This window comes from Peromyscus eremicus, chromosome 6 (genome assembly GCF_949786415.1).
Source record: "Peromyscus eremicus chromosome 6, PerEre_H2_v1, whole genome shotgun sequence".
In the NCBI taxonomy this organism is placed as follows: domain Eukaryota; kingdom Metazoa; phylum Chordata; class Mammalia; order Rodentia; family Cricetidae; genus Peromyscus; species Peromyscus eremicus.
This window is the reverse complement of record NC_081421.1, coordinates 38,770,554-38,792,920: the sequence shown is the minus strand read 5'-3', so window position 1 is coordinate 38,792,920 and position 22,367 is coordinate 38,770,554. Positions and strand designations below refer to the sequence as shown.

Below are 22,367 nucleotides of genomic sequence, written 5' to 3'. Positions count from 1 at the left end.
TTCACCTAAGTCCTTGACCTTCAATAGCAAGCATGTGTTGTCAAGCAGGTAGGTATCAAATCCATTACAATAAGAGAAAGCCAGATAATACAAGACAGGGATTGAGGTTTTTGAAGTCATAAACAGGCCAAGATTCCCAAGTGAAATTTAAGTTATTCCAGTACATATCTGAGGCTGAAACAAGCAAACAGATAGGTAATTAAGTGTACAAGAATTAACTGCTGTGTTAATTCTTGAGATGTAAGAGATGAGCATGCATTCCTTCCTTGGCAGCCAGCTCTCACTAGCTAGTAGTTCCCCGTGTCTAGCCAACTCCTGATTCTGAGTTCTTGGTTATTACCAATACATCAAATGTTTATTATGCACCAGGCACAGTTCTATTCATGTATCTTAAACCCACACCTCTGTGAGGTAAATATTATTATCCTTAGTTGACAAGTTAAAAACAAGACATAGCAAAGTTTGCCTTTCAACTCCAAGTTTCCCTACCTGCCCATCCCACTGCCTCAGCTCTCAGCCACTGCAGCACACTACCCTCTAAAACTTCTTTGTGTGTGGGTATGGGTGTGTTGCTATTTGTGGGTGCATGTTTGTGAGCATATGTGTACAGATTAGAGGTTATACTGAGCTGCTGTTCCTCAGGAGCCAACCACCTTGTTTTTGAAACAGACTCGTTGGCTTGAAGCTTATGGGTTAGGCTAGGCTCACCAGCCATCAAGATGCAGGGACTGATTCCACTTCGGCATCACCAATGCTGGCATTGAAGTACACACCACCATCCCAGCTCTTTTAAAGTAGGATCTAACTCAGGTCTTCATGTTTGTTACCAATTGACTTGTCTCCTGGGCCCCTCAAATTTCTTCATTAAGGTTGGGGTCATGATTGGCAGCTACTCCTGCCCAGGTCCTCCCCCTCAATGACCCAGAAACCACAAGTCATTGGATCCCGAGCATCAACTGCATCAGGAGCTGAGCTGTCAGCAGGGCCTCCTAACTGAACCACTCGATTGGTTCTGACATTCCTCCCACTAAACAAATTCCTCTCCTTTATTTACTGTTCTCTCTAACCTACATCCCCCTGTGTGCTTCTGAGTTTGAGCCCAAATTTATTCATTTTCTTCTCCCAAATAAGTATGAGACGTGCTTCTTATGCAGACATCAGTCATTAGAAAAGAATATGAGGTTAGCTAACACATGGAAGCTAGAAACACAGAAGTAGAAAGGATGTAAGGGTATAAAAGGGAAATTCTATAATGTCATTTAACAAAAGAGAGTAATTTCAAAAAGTGGATTATTTAATAAAATAGTGAGGAGCAGAGCAGGAATAGCAATTAACGGTTGAAAAGTTGGGACTGTGAGTGAAGATAAAGCGGCTGCCAGTCTAAACTGTATGTCAACTTTGCTAACAAGGAAGTGTTTTTGTATTGTTTTCTACAATTAAAAAAAAACAACAACTATTTTATGGGCTGAAGAGAGAGCTCAGCTGTTACGAGCACTTGCTGCTCTTGCTGAAGAGCTAGGTTCAGTTCCCAGCACCCATGCAGTGGTTCACAACCATGTGTAACTCCAGTTCCAGGAGACCCAAAGCCCTCTTCTGATTACATATGCATCAGGCATGGATGTGGTACACATACATACATGTAGGTAAAACACTCATATGCATAAAACTTTAAAAATAAATATTGAAAATGTATTTTTTAAAAAGTTAACATTATATTTTTAAATGAATAATTAGAAACTAATGACAAACAATAGGAAATTAGTTAAAGGAACTAGATTTCCACTTACTTAATGAAATAGTATATGGGCTTTAAGAAGCTATATAGAAGAAATTTTGATAATAGTAAAAGCCATTTGGGATAGTGTTAAATGAAAAAAAAAAGTACTATACAATTGCAAGTTCACTGATACAGACATTGTTAAAGGAAAAATAACAGCTGACAAAGCTATTTCTACATTACTGAATTTATGCTTAAAAGAAAACACCCACCTCTCTCTAAATATTTTTTAAAAGTTTTTAAAGATTTCTTTTACTTTTAAGTATGTGTATTTGTAGGGGCATATATACATGAGTGCAGGTGCTCATGGAGTTAAAAGAGAGTTTCCAATTTCCTGGAGCAAGAATTATAGGCAGTTGTTGGAGGCACTCAATGTGGGTACTAGAAACAACCTCAGTTGTTTCACTGCAAGAGCAATATGTGTTCTTAAACCACTGAACCATCTCCCCAACCCCTCTATATACACATTTTTTTAAAGACCAAAGAAGTTATGAACCAAATTTTCAACAGTGATTAGATGAGGAGAGATTTCAATTAATTTCAATTTCCTTTTGTCTATAGTAATTCTTGACTTTCCTACAATAAATATGTCTTGACATTGAAATGAAAAGAATCACTTTCAATGGCAAAAACTAAAATATGTTTTAATATCTTCCATCCAAAAAGGCGAAATAAAACAAGTCACACATCCAAACAGAATTGTTTAAGGATGCCAACAGTGACAGTACTTCCTTGGAAAAGGGAAACCAGAGAAAGGAGGACTGGCCATCAGCAGCTAGAAGAAATGAAGACAGTACGATAAAGGGAGGCAACAAGAAAGATTTGAATCAGGTCCAAACCAAGCAAGGCTTATGAGGCTGTGTTGAAAATGAGTGATGACAGATAGAGCCGTGAGTACCAGAGATAAGGAGGATGACCAGGCTGGAGTCAGCATACCTGAGAATGATGCCATGACACATAGCAGAGGCCTGAGTCAGGAGCACCTGGGGAAGACGGGGTGAGATGCCTTTCTTAACAGAGGAAAGAACACCTGCTTGTAGAGGTTGCGTCAGCGTCTTGGCTACTCTTTTATTTGTTCTTCTAGTAAAGGGGCAGTTGGGTAGGAATGGCGAAATGCAAATAATGAGTTACTGAACAGACTTTTCTGGGTTTGCAAGAGACTTAACTTCAGCAAAATGTATTTCAGAGAAAAAATGGGTGATAAAACTTGATGCTTTCTATTAGGTGTATAAAGCACGCAATGGTTTCCTTAGAATTCGTGAAGTAGCTCATTGTACAGAGACCTGAGGAACAGACACCAAATTCTGTCTCCCTTCTTCCACTTGTCTATGTCCCAAACTTTACCGACATACGTTACACAAGTATTGGCTTTATTCCTGCTTGTCTGCCTCTCTGGCCTGTTTAACTTGTGACATCCTATGAACTGAACTCTCCTAACCGTTCCTGCTCTCTTTGATTCCTGTGTCACTCATGCTCACATTTTTTATATAGTCTGAAAACATCATTTAGGATTTTCATATTCATCATCTTCGAAATGATTCTGCAAGTCCCTAGCTGGTTCCAGGACTGTTCCATCCACTACAGTACAGCAGAATACAAACATACTTTGTCATGAGATACTAGCATTTTTCCCAGACATCACAACCTTGTAGAGAATGTACTTTATTATTTAAACGTGTGCACGCACACACACAAACACACACACAGAGTAAAATATGTTTGTCATTATATCATACTGATACAGACCATAGTTGCAATAATATTCCTATGGACCCCTATAAGAAAAGTTAGTCTACTGATATAGCTTCTGGGGAGTGGGGAAGGAGAGGGGGAGGAAGGATAGATGTGAGAGAGAAGAAAGACGAAAGGAGAGAAGAGGAGTATCTTCATTAGGATTTCTATTGCTGTGATGAAACATCATGAGCGAGTTTGGAGAGAAAGGGTTTATTTGGCTTACACTTCCATATTGTAGTCCATCATTGAAGAAAGTCAGGACATGAACTCAAACTGGGCAGGAACCTGGAGGCAGGAGTTGATGCAGAGGCCATGGAAGGGTCCTCGCTTACTCCCCATGGCTTCCTCTGCCTGCTTTCTTATAGAACCCAGGACCACCAGCCCAGGGATGGCACCACCCACAATGGGCTGGTCCCTCCCCATCAATCACTAGTTAAGAAAATGCCTTACAGCAAGATCTTATGGAAGCATTTTCTCAGTTGAAGTTCCCTCCTTTCAGATAACCCTAGCCAGTGTCAAGTTGACATAAACTATCCAGCACAAGGAAAGAGGAGAGAGAAGAGAGGTGAGGAGAAAGAATGAGAAAACACTATCCAAAGAGATCAGTGGTCATACTTCATAACATCATGGATACCAAAGTTGGCTGTACTCAAGCTAGTCAGGCACCTGGCAAAGACAGCATGTTTAAGTGACCTATTATGAAGGAGAAATTAACTCAGTTGATATAACCCTCTTCCTCAAGAAACCAAACTTTTAAGTTACATCTGGAAGCTGGAAGGAACACATCAGCCTATGTTAGGCAACCTCAAGTCTAAGTTACAGGATATCAGAAACTCTAATGTAGAACCTCAGTGCAGAAGGAAGGCATACTGAAAATGGGAAAGGAGCCAATTTATAAGAAGAGAAAGGAGCCAGCAGATAGACTTAAATTATTTCATTGGCTGAGCACTAGAGGGAAATGTGGGGCCTCCTTTTCAGTGACTGGGCACATGTGCCCATTATCAGAGGCTCTGTCCTAGGTCATCTCAAGGGCCCATGGCAGCAGAAATGCAGCCATATTTAACAGAGTCAAAGCTGCCTCCATTTTTATGATATTCTCTCAAGGGCTACATACACTGTGAAACAACCAAGTACAATTCTTGGCACATCAGTACTCTGGTTGGTAGTTCAAGTACATGTAAATTAATCATTATTTTGATGATCCACGGAAGGTCCCAAGCTTTCTTGACAGCCAGCTATGGGACTGCTGCTTGTGTGGAGATGGATCCATGTGTCTCTGTCTCTACAAGCCTCACTACTGCTCTGTGAGCACACAACCATACTCCTTTGAATGGCACTTCCAAATGTGGGGTTTCTTGCCATCCAAAGCAGCAACTGATCTGTTTTGAAGTCACTGCAGTTTGACCGGGTGGCAGAATTCACTCCTCACATCACAGGGAGAATTAGTCTACAATTCTCTTTTACTGGCAATAATACTTCCCTCTCCTGTGGCTCTTTGCTGACTTTGTTCTCCATATCTCCTAAATAACAAGCATGCAGATTACAAATGCCCTTCTAATTCAAAGGCAGAGTGCAGATGGATCATCTGGAGATGATCAGGCCATAAGTCTGGGTAAATTCAGAAAATCTAAGTAACAAAATTTTGAGGACTAGCCCCACATATAAAGATTAACCATCACTTCTGGTGGTCACTGATATTCTCCAAATATCATGGAGACCAACTATCAGTTTCATCTCCTCTAAGAAACAGTGCATCACTTGAATGAAAGAGAAAACACCTGAGGACACTTTAAGGTCAGGAGGGCAAATAAAAAACTCTAATGAATGAAATCCACATTGCTGGCTATGCACCACACAGCCCTTTCTTTTGCAGAGATTTAGAACTCCTCAACGGAATCAGCCTTTATTTTTAACCTAAGGCTACATTTCCAAAGAGGCTGCTATTGCTCTTGCATGTGTCCCACCCACATCCCTGAAAGCCATACCTGGCACACTTTAATTTGATTTCATAGTAAGAACTCATCAGCAAATAGTATACAGTCAAAGTTATAAAACTGAGAAGATTACTGAGTGCAGGTGAGTAAAGACAGTTAAGGACTGAGCCAAGGGAAGTCCAATATCAGGAGATCAAAGGGATGGGATGCACCAACAAACAGGATTCTGAAGCCCCAGCCATGCTATCCATGCCTCAACTCCACTTATCCGGGGCCACTCAAACACTCACACATGTTGTATTTTCTCCAACTCAGACTCCTCTATTCCACCTTGTCAACTTTGCCCAGCCAATCGTGATGTTCTTCAGATCTCCTCAGTGGACCCTTCTCTCCACTGAGCACATTTCCCAGACAGATGCTCCTCCACATGGGATCTCACAGCATGACAACATGTCCCTCATAGCTTGACCAAAGTGGGAATTTCGCTTGACATTATGAGAATGCTTGACATCTGGTGTCTGCTTCATGGTATTGGTAAAGACATAAAAGCAAGGTACTCTTGCTCTACCTCACTGCTCAGCACAGGGACTTGTAGAGAGCTGAGCCGGCCTTTGACAAAGACTTGATAAATGAAGCTGTCATCCATCAGTCTCTCTCACTGGTTTTTTTACTTGGTGAAATAATATCCTCTTTATCTGGGTCCCAGGAGCTGGTTTAGACAGGAGCATCTCCTTTGTACTTAAACTATAAAAATGAAATAACCCATGCTCATCTCCTCCCACTTTCTTGGGACACTAATCTCTTCTTCCCTAAGGGAAGCACACACACACACACACACACACACATGTTTGGAGGTCATTTCTCTCCTCCCACTATGTAGGTTCCAGGGATCAAATTCATGTGGTTAGGCACACACACACACCCTTTCCACATCCTACTTATATTTCAGAGAAATCAATAATGTGAATATTGGCATATCTACCACTCAGCCCATAACAAATCAGCTCCAAACAGAATAATTTAGTTCTCTATTTCTCTGCATTTTTCACAAGATGGATACATAAAGTACAACATGACTATAAGTTAGATAAAGAAAATATTTTTCTTGGTCATAGACACTGAACCCAGAGCCTCATTCATGTTTAGCAAGTTTTCCACCACTGAGCTACACCTCCTACCCTGAAATAAAACTTCAAGTGTTTTATTACATTGTGTGTGTGTGTGTGTGTGTGTGTGTGTGTGTGTGTGTGTGTGTATGTGTGTGTGTGCACATGCGTGCATGTACTCATAGGTGCCTGTGTCATGGGGCATGTTTGGAGGTCATTTCTCTCCTCCCACTATGTAGGTTCCAGGGATCAAATTCATGTGGTTAGGCAAGTGCCTTTGCCCACTGAGCCATCAAGAAAACTCTTTGAAGGTGATCGTGAACAACATTCAAATGGTACACAATAGATAAAGAGGTATAGTAAAATACTCCTAGCATTTGCAGACTAAATAAATAAATAAAATTCTCAAACTGAAATTGAAAAATCACCTAAGTAAATATTAAACATATGTGTGTGAATTCTAAATAAAAAACGATTCAGAACTTTTTTTTTCTCAAAGCATGAACAATCCTTCAAAAACGATAGTGGTTATATTTTGAATATGGCAAAGCATATCCATGTATAGGTAGCTTAGAATCTCTAGTTAAAAAAAAATGCCAGGGTTGGTATCACTTCAATAGATGCAGGAAAGAGCTTTGGTAAAGTCCAGCATCCCTTTAAGATCAAATTCCTAAAGAAACTAGCAATAGAAAGAACCCAACCAACATAACGAAGCCTACATACAATATAACTACACCCAACATTGTAGTAAATGGGGAAAAACAATGCTTTTTTCTTCATTAAACTCAGGAATGAGGTTGTTATTTTTTTCCCACTAAAGTCTCTCCATTTGCATTCAATATAGTCCTCTATGTCTGAGCTTAAGCAACGACATAAGAAATAAAAAGGACACAAATAGGAAAGAGGGAAGTCAAATTATTCTTTACGGTTTGATCCTTCACATAAGAGACCCTATGACTCCATCAGAAAACTCTGAGAAGTGACAAACAGCTTCAAAAAGTAGCAGGATACAAAATCGACACAGATAATCAGTGGCTTTTTTATAAACTAGTAATGAAGATTTTGAGAAATAAATCAGGAATTTAATCCCTTTCATTATAGCTTTAAAAGTATGTGTGAGCAAACTAACCAAAAGGTAAAAGACATCACAATGAAAAATTTTAAACACTTAAGGGGGAGGAAATTGAAATTTTTCTTTACTTCAAAATGAAGACATTCTACACTCCTGGGTCAGTAGAATAAATGTAAAGAAAATGGCTATACTACCAAAAACAATATACAGAGTCTCAAGCAATTCTCATCAAAATTCCAATGGCATTCTTCACAGAAATAAGAGTAATAATAAAACTTTCCTAAAATTCATATGGAAGTACAAAAGATCCCCCATAGGCAAGCAATCCTGAGTAAGAAGAATAATGCTAGCAGTATCACAAAAGCTGATTTCAAGTTATACTACAAAGTCATAGTAACAAAACAGTATGACACTGACATAAGAAAAACCTACATGGAATGAAGTGGAGTGGAGTGGAGGAGTGGAGCAGAATGGAAAGATGCAGAAACAAACCCACACACCAACAGCCATCTGACTTTTGAGTGCTGCAGAAACATACAAAAGAAGGAAGCTAGATCTCACTCAGTCTCTCATCCTGTACAACTCAAATAACTCAAAATGGATCAAAGACTAAGGTCAACTGAAACTGTTAGCAGCACGGACACAGACTTTTGGAAAAGAACTCCAATAACCTGGAAATAATTATAAAAATTGAAAAAATGGAATTTCATAAAGTCAAAAAGCTTCTATCCATCAAAGGAGACAACCCAGTGAAGCGACAGACCATAAGATGGGAGAAAATCCTTCTTCGCTATCCATCGGAGAGACTGCTGTCTAAAGTGTATAAAGAACTCTCTCTATAGATAGACTACTGTCTAAAGTGTATAAAGAACTCTCTCTCTCTCTCACACACACACACACACACACACACACACCAAACAAACAAAAAAAACCTCAAAAATCTAATTATCAAAATAAAACCCAACAACCCAATCAATAAATGAGCTAAGGCAATGAACAGACAGTTCCCGAAAGATGCAAAGCAAAGGGTCAATAAACATATGAAAGCACATTCCACATCTGCAGCCACCAAGGAATACAAACTGAAATTACAACAAGAAGAAAGTCCTGTTGACTTTCAGAGTTCAGAGCAGAGGGAACATAGATAACAGGAATGTAAGTTAGACCATGCTATGGAAACCAGTATGGAGGACCCACATAAAACTGAAAATATGACTCAGCTAAATCAATTCCAGATATGTTCAAAGAACTCTAAGTCAATATGCCAGAGATACTGTCACATTTGTGTTTCTTGTGACACTATTCCTAATAGATAAGTAATGGGATCAGCCTATGTGTTCATCAACAGATGAATAAAGAAAATGTATATGTAAATAAATGTAAAAAGGTTAGACCCATACAATGGAGTTTTACTCAGCCATAAAGAAAAATGAAATCACATCATTTACTAGAAAACAGATGCAACTTGAGATTTTGTATCGAGGAAAGTAAGTTAGACTCATAAAGACAAATATCATGTTTATTCATTAGTGAATCCTAGATTTTATAGAGACACATAAAACCATTTATATATACACACTATATACATATGTGATATAACAGAAGGAAGGCTGGGAGAAACATGGAGACTAACACAAGTGAGATAAAAGGGAGTTATGGAGGAAATAAAGTCAAAGTACATGATATATTGAAAAGAAAACATCTTTAGAAATCCAGCTCTACATATAATGAGTACAGGCCAGTAAAAAGGATAGGTCAAAGTATTATATATGAGCCCTACAGGATAATGAAGCAATTATGAAAATGTCAATCATTTCATTTATGGACCTCAAATGTCTGTAAGACACATAATTCAGAAAAGGCAAATGTTATGTTATAAACTAATTATTTATGTGAGTATATACAACCTATTTTTTTTTAAATATGTATGTAGATTTTAAAAAGTGTTACCAAACTTAGAACAACTTAGCTGTGGGAAAGAAACTGGGATTAGAAAAGATTGAAAAAGACTTTAGTTTTATTTGAACACTTGGATTGTTTTCTGCATAGGGGACAGGTTACATATTGCCTATGTAAGTTAAAATTAATTTTCAAAACTGCTAAAAGAGGCCGGGCAGTGGTGGCGCACGCCTTTAATCCCAGCACTCGGGAGGCAGAGCCAGGCGGATCTCTGTGAGTTCGAGGCCAGCCTGGACTACCAAGTGAGTTCCAGGAAAGGTGCAAAGCTACACAGAGAAACCCTGTCTCGAAAAACAAAACAAAACAAAACAAAACAAAAAAACTGCTAAAAGAATACTTCAACATAATTACAGTGAGATGCTAAGACTCTGTTTAGAAGTCCTACCGTCCATCATGGACATGTGCATTGGCATTCAAGATGACTATATAATGATGAGGGGTAAAAGATACAAATGTGAAGGATGACTGTTTTATATATTTTAAACATAAAAGATGACAGGCAAGAGCTCAGAAGGCTCTGGGACTTGCTGACCTAATTTCAATCCCTGGGACCTGAGAAAACCAACTCCCAAGGTTGGACTCTGACCTCCACTGTGCACTCCAGTATGCATGAGCATGGGCCCATGATTGTGGACACTAGATAAATGAGTGTAATAGAAAATTATGCTCAGAAGATATAGTAGACAGCATTAATTGCCATGTAAGGTAAAAGAAATAACTTTATGAGATTGCTATCTTACAAAACCATTAATGAAAACTTATTGGACCACAGAAGCTACTATTTTAAGCAACAAGTGTGGGCAAGTGCTCAAATTTAAAGACCAAGATGAAAGTTTTCTTTGGTTTTTAAACGTATTAAGCATTTCTCCAAAAGGGAATGATATTCATGGTTTTTACAATGGTTGATCTCTGGGTTTTAAGCAGAAACAGTATCTTCTGCAATACATACAGTCTAAATCCTAAAAGAATAAGTCCTATCAGATTAAACAGCTAAAACTCAAAAGATATGCTTTATCTTTAATCTAATAAAATTATTCTTGGGAATGTCCCGGTTTCCCTTTCTCATTTCTGCAAGTTCCAAAAAGCCTCCCCAAGGTGAATCACACATGCAGAAGCAGAGAGTATAAGGTCCTAATTCTGGATTCCCCATCACACCATTAGGCACTAAACCCAGCCAAAGCACTCTGATGAAAATATATTAAAAAATATATTAAAAAAAAATCAGGACTGGAGAGTCTGAATTCTGTAAGCACTCGGGAAAAAACATCTGAACTGATGGATGATGACTGATAAAGCAGCATGCCAGCAAGCACAGAAGAGTTCGTGAGAGAGTGACTATATTAGGTGTGGAAAGTACGCTGGCATGTTCCAGCTTCTGCCCCTGGAGCCTGAACACCCTTCTCAAAGGTACCTGGCATTTCAAGGTAACAGAAATTACACAAACACACCCCACTGCAGTGGGGTCAGGGCACAGCTGGCAAGTGTGACTTTGGTGCTGTCACTGAATGTAACTGAATAAACACAAATCAGTTCTTAAACGTCCCCAGCGTGTGCCTGGAGTAAGAGTTAATGATGAAAAGCAAAAGTCCGTGCAGAACAGAGGGACAACTCCTGTGATCCTAGTAATGACAAAACTTTGGAGGAAACCAGAGCTCACTTTGCAGCCAGAGCTCGACGGGCAGTGCACCTGGCACTCGGCGTAACAAGTACCCAGTGTTCTACCCCTGACTAACACAATCAATGTTTTCCTCTAAACGCACAGCTTTTCCCAGAGATCCAAGAACGGCTGGCTTGGGTTCATGCCTCGATTTCGGTGAGGCACTGAGTCATTCACCTGTGTGCAGCAGGTTCCCTGATTCCAGGCACAGTTCCAGATAACCATCTCTTGAGGTCAAAACAACTCCACAAGCTCAAAACCTCAACTCCCTCCCACATTGAAACAACTAAATCCTGGATACTGCACTCCACTACAACCCGGGAGGGAGGAACTGACATGTCGTCAGCCAAGTGAACGAGGTCTGAGCCTGTCCCATCCTAAGAGATGAATGAATATGGCTACTTTCTAGATGACAACAGAACAAGCTACTTGTACATATGGAAATTGGGGGCTGAGACTCCATTGATAAATGCATATACCACCAGTTCACTTGAAGTCTGTGCACTCTAGATGCTCATTCCAGTGAGGGAGTAATTAACCATGCCTCTCTTACACAGGTCTACCTTTCCTTTATCTAAATGATCAGAACACCACAGTTAAATCTGTCCCATCCCTGTAAATGAGGACCGCCTGCCACCTGTGCAGTTGAGCACTTTCCTACCTGGCACCATCCAATGCAATCAAAGGAGTCACAGGAATAAAAACACTACGGATAAATTACACTACAGAATGAAGGCTTAAAGAGCTTATATAACAGCCATAAATTACTGCAAATTGCTGCACATCAAAAGAGACTTTGGCATACTGCATGCTTCGCACAGTCAACAGATAAGAAAATTGCATCATACTAGAAGGCAGGCAGGTGTTCGCAACAAAGATAAGAGATTTTTCCAAACTAAACATTCAACAGTGGCCAAGGTGCATGTGCACCCACACAGAGCCCTCTTAAGTAAAAAGTTAAATGTATGCCAAATTGAGACCGGCCGACTGTTAGAAAACTGCTTGTCTTACTCTCAGGAATCAAGGCCACACTCAAGTAAGAGTTTGGATACGCCAAAGATGTTAGGTGGGGGCTACTCGGCTAGCCCATTAAAAGTTAAGCATGGCAAGATGATACCAAAAGCAGTCTCAATAATGGAAGTCTTCTGAGAACTGCCTCCAATGTTGCCGTTGCTCTCTAAGAAAGCATCAGGACATGAGGGCAGACAGATAAGGAGCGACCATGACCACTCATCCTGACGAGTTACTTATGAAGCCTCCTCTACTTATGGTCCTGACTGAAACTTGTACATTTATTAACAGCTAGGTTCAAGTAACTGCCTTGTTATAGTCCAGAGCTGGTTTCATCTTTGTGCTAGATAGAATTCCCACCTCCGGTGATCCCAGCACTCAGAAGACTAAGTAAGATAAGCTGAGGACAGCCTGGGATAAACAGAGAGACTGTATCCTAACAAGTGTTTTAGAAAAAGGAAAAACATATGGAAAAAGCAAAGACCCTTAGGATAGTGATTCTCTGGGGAGAAAAGAAGAGAATGCAGGAGAGCACGGGTGTTGAACTGGATTGCCTCAAAAATAGAAGCTGAAAAATACGGGTTAGAATATTAATATTTGCTGTTTATAGCTGGTGGGTACATGAAGATCAACTACCTTTATGAATGTCTGCTTGGGTGTTTTTTTTAACTTTTCTATAAGTTGACAGCACTTTAGAATATGATGAAGTAAAATGTGAATGAAAGGGAAATATAAAAGATACCAAGAAAATGCAGATTCATACCTATGCATATGTATAAGTGGCACAAGTCCAATCACGCAGCAGCCAAACAATTCAATAAATACATGTGAGCTTCCTGAGAACACTCAAATCTAGGAAGCCACACTCTGAAGTTAAAGGTATAGCAGCACCTTTTCTCCTGGCCAAGTAAAGGTACAAGCTCATGAGCAAAGCTGTACTGAAGGATACATAGTACGATTTAACTGCATCTGTGTTTGTTCATCCCAATGAAAGCCAGATGCGAGGAGGTCATGAACATGGCAGCCTCCTCTTTAGTGCTGAATTAAGCTGGATCGAACTGTGACACATAAGTCCACATTTCTTCTGAGAGTTCAGAGCCATCCCCAGGGCTTAGGCTTATAGCAAGTACAGCGGCTGTCACAGTGAAAATTTAAAGACAGGTCTTTTCTCCCACATCCTTTACCCAACGGTTCACATCAACAAATGAATGAACTAAATGACGGACATTTATAGCCACATTTTCCAGGTATCTGTTTGGATACATGCATATCATCAGATCGTTATATTAGGGTATAATATTACTAATACATCACCTTTCTGGAGACATTTTACAATCTAGACCCATACAAAAAAATCCTAAGAATGTCATAGAAGCGGCACACTATTAGTGGAGAGATACAAATATTTTGATGGCCTCATGTAACATTTCCCTAAAACTTAAATTCAGATAATACTCATCAAAGTCTGGATTTCTGTATCAGAGAGGACCTGGCAATAAGGAACCTTTGCACATCCCTGACTTAAGCTAAGAAATGGTTGTTCAATTGACAAAGGCCTGCCTACCACAACCCTCACCCCTCTCTATCACCCACACTCACAGGAATCACTGATTCACACTGACTGCCCTCTTGCTATCAGCATTGTAATTCTGGGCAGAATTTCATGGGTACCACAGCTTGGAAGTACCAGAAAGGAACAAGAGGAGGAGTAGCAGACAGTCAGGTGTGATGGTACACACCTTTAATCCTAACACTAAAGAGGCAGAGGCAGGTGGATCTCTGTGAGTTCCAGGGTAGCCTGGTCTACATAGAGAATCCCAGGTCAGTCAGAGTTACATAGGGAGACTCTGTCTGAAAGAAGGAGAAGGGGAGAAGGGACTTGATTCCAGACTTTGAAACTGCATAGAGGTTAGACAAGGGGAGACAGAGTCTGAACCAGAAGTTGCCCCCCTATCTTTAGCATAGCATTTTCATGATCCTGGCTGTACAGCACCAACACATGTAACTGCTTGTTCTGCTGGTGGCCTCCCAAAGGCCATGAGAATCAAGACTGAACAGCACTCAGCATGGCTTAAGAGGGGGCTGCCTCTGTTCCGGGAGAGCCCAAGACACTCCGAGCTTCATGGACCTGTTTTGATGCAGTGTCTTTACCACCCATGTCCAGCCAGGGGAACTCCTTTCAACTTGCTAATGCGTCAGCAGTCAGACATGGTATGCCCAAACTCCGTCAAGAAAATGAAGCAATACATGGCATTTTAAGCCAGGGAGGAAACTGACTATGGCTAAAAACCAAATATGTTTGATCCAGAAAGAAGAAATTACACACGATTGCAAAGGTATTAGAACCACATATACAGAAGATGCATAAAGAAGGGATTCCCAATAAATAACTTCAAGAAAATATCAATATGGTTATATCAAATAAACTGTCCAAGAGACAACTGTAATTAACTCCCCATTGTACATAAACACACAAATATGCATATATACCCATACAACACATTTATATAACATATATATAGCCAATTATGAAAACACCTGGGATATATCATCACTACACGCACACTGTATTAAAAAGAAAAAGGAAGATACTGAGTGAGAATTTACAGAGTCCACACTACATCAGTGTGAAGGCATGTCTTGTCATTTTATCAGACCTGCTTTTCCTGGTCAGAAGAGCCAAGCTCTATGTTCTTATTAACGTCTGCAGAGTTTCCAGAAACATTTTACCATCTGAAGAGTCTTTTTTTTTTTTTAGAATTACAGGATCGTTGGTAGAGAAAAATAAAGGCCACATTCATGCACGATTTCCACAAATTGGCCTTTTCCGCCCACAGATAGAAAAGAAGAATGTAAACACTCACCGCAGAGAGCTGGCTCCATGTGGATCTCAGTGGCTTATGGTGAATCACAATCTTTTCCTCTGGCTTCTGTTCTTTGGGCTCCGATTCTTCATCAGAGTCAATATCAAGGGCCTTTTCTTTGTAGTTTTGATACAGGACTGCATTTTCTTCAAGAAAACAAGTCAGATATGTCACCAATTGCTCCAGGTAGCTATGCTATTTGCTCTAAACAAAGGTCAACACTTATACAAAGTTTAGTGCTGGCTTAATTAATAGCTGGGAAAAAAACATATCTTGTCACCAGAGAATATATGACATTCCAACTGAAGCAAAGTTTCAGTGTCTCTGTCCACTACTCACGAAAGACGGTCAGTCTCAACCCATTGTCATTCAGGTTAAATTAAATCCATGCTAGCTACGTGTTCTTCACTGTCTATCACTTGTTCACTCACTGATCTATTTGGCAAACATTTACTATACATCCATAATGCTTTATTTTCTAAAAATACAGGAAAAAGTACTTGTCATCCCTTCATGAACCAACGAGTTGGTAAAAAGAATGAATTTCATACTCATGCATTTATTCGTCCAACTGACATTTAGGAAATGTCTACTAGATGCCAGCAACTGCTAAGCAACTAGGAATATAATGGACAAAAAAGATTAAGAAATTTCAATGTTCATGAAGCTGACATAAAATGAAGGAGAATTCAAATAAACAATTAACCTTCATAAGTGGTTCAAATATGGCTATGTTGTCATGGAGAAAAACAAATGATGGAAAGGGGTAGGAATTCTGGGAAGAAAGTAAGTTCATTTTAAGTAGGGTGGTTTAGGAAGGCCTCACAAGACACAATTAAGGCAAGACATAAGAGGTAACAAGGCAAGCCATTTGTAGAGCTAGAGAAATAGGGAGGGGTGTGTGTGTGTGTGTGTGTGTGTGTGTGTGTGTGTGTGTGTGTGTGTGTGGTATGTTTGTGTGTTACACGGACATGTAACAGCATACCTGAGAAGTCAGAAGACAACTTCTGGTGTCCACTACGCTGTCCACCTTGTTTGCCACGGACTCTCTTGTTCACAGCTGCATATACCAGCTCATCAGAGGAAGACTTGGATTACAGATGTGCTCTACCCACACCTGGCTTTATGTGGGTTTGGGTAACACAAACTCAGTTCCTCATGTTTGTGCTGCAAGCACTCTATCTGCTGAGCCATCTCCCCAGCCCAGGAAAGAATAGTTCATGCCAGTAAACTGCAAGTGCAAACTAGGGGCAAGAATCTGTCTGGTATGTCTGTGTGGACAAGAAGCAGCAAGGCCAGTGTGGCAGGAGTACCAGCAGAGAGCTGAAATCGTAGAGTATGGGAGGGGAGAGTTGTAGCTGGCTCCTGAGTGTTTTTATTAATAAGACCTTTTAAGATTCGTGTTACAGAGAGTGAGTACAGGGCAGGTCACGTTGGGCCACTAAAAGGACCCCGATTTTTACGCCAAGTGGGATCACAAGTTATTGAAGGGTGGAGGGCACATGATCTCACATAAATGCATCGTGACAAAAGGGAAGATACGTGTGTAGAGTTGCTCTGACAGAACTGCCAGAGTATGATACAGCCCCGGGGGTCAGAGAGGTGTCAGTGAGGAAAATCTAAGCTCTGCGAGTAGAAAAGCAGCAGAGCTCAAGGAAAAAGCAGATGGACACACTCTGAAGCAAGAAGAAATATAAACCTTAGGAGCTCCCATGAGGGTCAAGGCAGTTGTATGGTGGGTGTGTACAGTGGTCAAACAATGCAAGATGTGTTTACAGAGATAAGCCACATAGTCCAACTCTAAATAACCAAATCTAAGTAATCTAAATAAAAGAATTAAATTTGACCCTGAGTTCAAAAGAATTTAACTTCCTTCACACTGCAATGATTGCATTTTATACTGAATGCAAGGGAAGCCACCAGAAACAGATTTGCTGCCATGGGCTAGTCAAAGACTAACTACCCAGGCGACTAAGTGGGATGCCAGGGGAGTAGTCACTGATAGGTAATGGTGACCTGAGCTGTGCCACTTAGAACGGACCGGTGACAGACTGGTTGTGGGGGGAGAGAGGTGTAGATTCTAAGCTTTCAAAACCTTCCAATTACACAGACAGAAAGCATAAGACAGGAACATCAGAAGAGATTCAGGCATGACGGGGAAGATTCTGACTTTGGTACAGGGCTTAGGGAGTTAGAAATCCTCCCACATCTGCATTTTCTCTTGGCAACCACATATAGCCCTGTGTGTACTGTGTCTACAGTAGCACTGGAGTCTATGCAAGACTTTACTATTCTGTGATTGTTCTACATAGTAAAATAAGTAATATGCATAATGTCACTGATACGATTTCTCACTCATTCTCACAAAAGAATGGGCTGCGGCAGAATCACTCTCATTTCACACATGAGACAGGGCTCGGTGATGCAAAGTTCTTGCCTCCCTGTCACTCAATTGATGACTAGAAACATCAAGAACCTGGCACCACAAGTTCTCACCACCAGACAACACTGTCTTATAGGTGCATTCTTTCAAGCCATTAAGTGTTAAGAATCTTGTATTCTTCGCCTACATGTGTTAAAAAAAAAAAAGGATGTCTACACCATCGTGTATAAGAATAGATAAGATACTCAGAAACTGCTGATACAAGAGGATAAACATGAAACTGCCTATTCTGACTGTAGAACACTCAAATTTATCAAATTTAAGGCATAAACAGAATCAAGTTCAAATTCCAAGAAGCAAAAAGCCTCCTCTGAGGGAAATATAAAGTGGAGGGTTGTTGACTTCACATTCACACAACAGTCCAGGAAACAGCAAAGTGTAGCAGCCACAAGTGTCGCTAGAGGTGTAAGCAGGGACGAGTTACTAAAATTCTCAGAGCTTCTGATTTCCCCAATTATAAAACCAAGGAGATGAATTTATCCCCGCTAGTCACAATACCGTATCTGGGTTTCTTCTCCAAATAACAATTACTTTCTACAATTAGTACAATGGCTTCATTAATTACCCATTCGTAGTTATGCAGGAACTATTTTACAGTCACCCAAATTACTTATTTTAAATCGGCATGGCTTCCATTAGCTTTTCTTATGGAAGGGCACACTTTCCTTCATTATTCAATTAAGGGTGGAAACTCTCAGCATTTCAAAGCATGACAGAAAGTTAAGTCCACTCACTGTCCCCAGGAGCCTCAGGCTGAGGCTGAGACTGCTCCCTCCCTTCATGCTCCTCCAGTTGGCCGACACTTGACCCATCTATTTACAGAGTCCACTAATCTGATTAGCATGTGAACACCTGGCTGAAGCCGCTTTTGCTTTTGAAATCCTTAACAACAAATAATATACAGGTCACAAATTCTTAAGATTATGGTGTTTGTTTGTTTGTTTCCCACCACAAAAGTTCCATTTCCCCACAGGTGAAACTTAGTAGGAAAACAGGAAGTCAGAACTGAAAAATCAAAGGTGGAAATATGGTGAAAATAATATTAAGGAAGAAAAAAAATGTGGCCTGAGGAAACACCACATAAGATCCAAGTGTCACTCTCAGAGTGCTTGACTAAAGAGCTAGAACTTGCTGTGCTTTGAGGCAGGTGGGGATGGAGCTAGGGCAAAGAAGAATGAGAGCTCCCAAGTTGTAAACTGCAAAAGTTACCACCTTATAAAATTTTTTAAACACCCCCCCCCCCCCCCCCCCCCGAGTAAAAACCGTAGCTTAGTGAACACAGGTTTGTACTGTATAGTCCAAGCAAAGTTGAGTAATTTTGCTTTTTCATCTCAAGTGTCTCTGCTACTGCAGTTGGGTTTCAACTTATAATTGATGTACCATATTGAAGCCGTAATAAAAGTCTGGAAAATGAAGTGCTTACCTTCCCCATCAAATGTTCCTTGTCCTTTCAGCATTTTTTTCTAAGAGACGAGAAAAGCAAAAAAGAGAGAGAGAGAGAGAGAGAGAGAGAGAGAGAGAGAGAGAGAGAAGCAAACTATGTATGAATGAGCCAAGTAGAAAACACAGCTATTGTAAGTAAATGCCTCTTTTTGTTATAGCCCTCGGATTTCCAAAAGCACGCTGCAGAGAATCCCCATGCCAATTCACAGCAACAGTAAAATAAGATGTACAGCGTCCCCCACATCCTGTTAAACTAGACTGAGAATCCTCAAACGACCAGCAGCGGCCCCACTCATTTCACTACCTGATTCACTCTCACTGTTAAAACTCAACTTTGCTACCCTTGACAGCTGTGGGGGCGGGAGGGGGGGGTTGTACATAAAATGTTATGTAATGTCTTTTCTTTAAGACCGCATGTCTACAACCAAACAGGCGTGTCTGTGTATTACATATGTGACATTTATAGACTGGTTCCAGTTCTCTGATTAATCAAGAAACAAATGTGACTGCCAAAGGCAGTCTTTGCCCTATTGCTTAGCACTGTCCTGTTTCTAAGAAAGCAGCACATACTCCAAAGCATCCCTTTCTAGCTGTCTATTTTTCCTTTAAATCCCGGTGGGAAAAATATTCACTAAGTGCAACTGCTAGGTCTGGATCAGCGAGCAATACCTCACACCCTCACTCAAGTTCCAAGCTACTAGTGTGTCAAATACACTCAATGATTAATAGTAATAAAATATAAGCAAGGAACATGGTGGCCAGCAAACAACTGCTCCACGATTTGGGTGCTGATTTAAACTCATTTAACCTGAAAGGTTATCAAATGTGCCATGATCACTCAAAACTTGTCCCCAACACGTTCCCTTTAATGAATGGCATGTGAGTCTGCCCAGTCCTACCTTTATCCTTCCCAGACTAGAGAACTTCTCCCTGTCTTCCATTACTGCCTTCAGAACAGGCTGGGACATTCTGTTCTTCTTCTTTGAACTGGTGGGGCTGTCAAAATCAAAACCGCTGACCACTGCCCTTCGGTAAGAAGTGGACCTCAGGCCTCGCCGAAGAGAGCCCGGGCTGTCCATGTCGTTGTCGACTTCTCCTTCCTCCCCTTCGTGGCCCAGGGGTGCTCCCAGTCCCTCCACCATGCTGCGCACCTTGAGGAGCCTCCTGTGGGGCTCTACATTTTGACTGTTGGATTTACTCAGCTTAATTTCCGAGGCAAGGCTCTTCGGGATAATCTGCTGCTTTCCCATCTTGAGGGCGGCCGGGCTGTTGGTACTCAAAACCACGGAAGGGTTCGGGAGCTCATTCCCTTGGGAGGACTGCCTTTGGAGCGGCAGTTTTTGTTCTGAAGACCTGTGCTGGGGAACAGGGGAGAGTCTCGAGAGACCCGGCTCCATGTCCCTAGCCGTCTGACCAGTTTGTGAAGCTGAGCCAGGTGAGTCGTTTTTAGGGACAAGGCCATTGGCAATGGGCGAAGATGCCTTACTGGGGGTCACCCGGGTGCGGTCCTCCTCGGGGTCGTATGAGGCAGGAGCGTCGGGAGTCCGCGAGGCACACGACACCAACGCCGCGGGAGAGGCCACCGTGCCATTAGCAGGGGACTTCTGGGAGCCGCCCGACGCCGCGTGAAGAACTAGGGGTGATTTGGGCCGTCGAAGTCGAGGAGAAGCAGCTCTATAGTCCGGGGACACCGTGCGACCATTGGTCACCGGCCTCCGATGCGCGCACAGAAGCTGGGGGCTCCTGGTCACCGTCCTGCCGTCCGGGGCGGCGGGCACGCGGGCGGGAGTCTGCGGCGCGGGCAGAGCGGCCAGCTCCTCCACCGGGAAGTCGGTGATCAGCAGCCCGCTGGGGCTCTGGTAGGACTGTGGCCTCGGCTTGCTCCGGCCGAGCAGCTGGAGAGGAGGGGTGGACCGTCTCCGCCACAAAGGGGTGACGCCGTTGTTGGAAAAATCCACCTCGCTTTCGCTGTCCATAGCGGGGCCTTGGGGCTGGCCCCGGGAGGAGGAGAGCTAGCTGCTCAGGTTGCCTAAGAGGAAAGAACTTTGCCTCCGGACAACTGATCTCGTCTGGGAGCCCAGCCGGCTCCCAGGTTGGCAGTCACTCCGGTGTCGCGCGGGACTCGGCAGCGCCGCACTTACCCGCCCTTTCTCGGGCACAGCGCCTCCCGCCACGCTGCGCGACCGCAGGCAGAGATTCGAGTTGCAGCGGATCGGATGAATCCGGTCTCCTCTGCGTTCTTCCCGCGCCCAACGCCCGCCGGCACCTTGAGAGCCCGCCACCCGCTGGAAGAGGGTAGCCGACGCGCAGGACACTTGGGAAGAGTTCAGCTGGCTCGGAGAGCTCGCCGCGGGACGCTCCCCGGCGCCTCCATCCAGCCGCTCGCCCCCAGCCAGTCCACCCGGCCCCCGCTGCACGGCTCGCGGCGCGCTCACCCTTCCGGGTGTCCAGGGCGCAGACCAAGGAGTGCTCCCGGCCCCGTGGGTGGCCTGGGTCCGCACCAAAGCGCCGGGGTAACAGCTCTGCGCCGCGCAGCAGCGGCCCGAGGCGCCGGCTCCGCCCCCACGCCAGGGCCAGCCCCCTTTGGCCCCGCCCCTACACGCCCGGGAATCTTGCCGAGAGGAGCCCTGGAGTTCCCGCCCCCGCCTACAACGAGTGCATATTGGTCCCTGTGCCTGGAGGACGCGCACACCTGAGCCTAGACAGGAGTACCGGAGTGCTGGAACTCAGACGGCGGCCGCCGGGGCTAGCTGGAGGGCGCGGTCGCCGATCGGAGCACAGCGTGGGAACAGTCGTGAGAGCAGTGCCAAGGTGTACTTTCTGATCCCCTGAGCCCGGGAGGAGGAGATTGGAACGGTAAAAGACGTCGGAGCATGCTGCTGTGCCAATTGGAATGGTAAACCATGTCGGAGTGTGGTGCTGTGCCACTAGCGATCTTCAAACTGGACCTCCCTCCCCTACTTAGAATGCCGTGTGGACTATAGACGGATTTGCTTGTGTACACTCAGGGGAAAACGGGCTCGGAGGCCAGGTGGAATTCATTTCATAATCTTTGGACTTTGTGTGTTGGGAAGTTACACAGTAAAAGTAAACAAACTACAAAATATGTATGAGTGTGTAATTGTGTATAATATACACTGACAATGAATGTGTAGAATCAAATAGCGTTCAAGGAGTAAGTTCCAAATCCTTATCAGAGATTAAGAGGCCGATTTGAGGTGGGGCTACCTCTGCAGCCCAGTCCCCTCTCTAGCTGTACTTAAGCCAACCCAAGTCCAAAGCCTTAGAACTCTGACTTTCTTGGCTTTCTAGGTTGCCAACTCCATTACATAGGCCCCCTGAATTGGAACACTCTCTGCTGTTTATT

At 42.6% G+C, this 22,367-nt stretch overlaps 1 protein-coding gene across 1 annotated transcript in view; it reads right to left on the bottom strand.

Annotated features, from left to right (window-relative positions):
* Positions 1-21,515, bottom strand: part of Arhgef26 (Rho guanine nucleotide exchange factor 26) — a 118,970-nt gene extending 97,455 nt beyond the window's left edge. The window contains exons 1-3 of the mRNA XM_059265412.1: positions 19,900-21,515; positions 18,981-19,020; positions 15,115-15,260 (exon numbers count right to left, since the gene is read on the bottom strand). Of these exons, the coding sequence (XP_059121395.1) occupies positions 15,115-15,260; positions 18,981-19,020; positions 19,900-20,976 (1,263 nt within the window). The 5' untranslated portion in view covers positions 20,977-21,515. The remainder of the gene's footprint in view (positions 1-15,114; positions 15,261-18,980; positions 19,021-19,899) is intronic.
* Between the last annotated feature and the right edge of the window lie 852 nt (positions 21,516-22,367).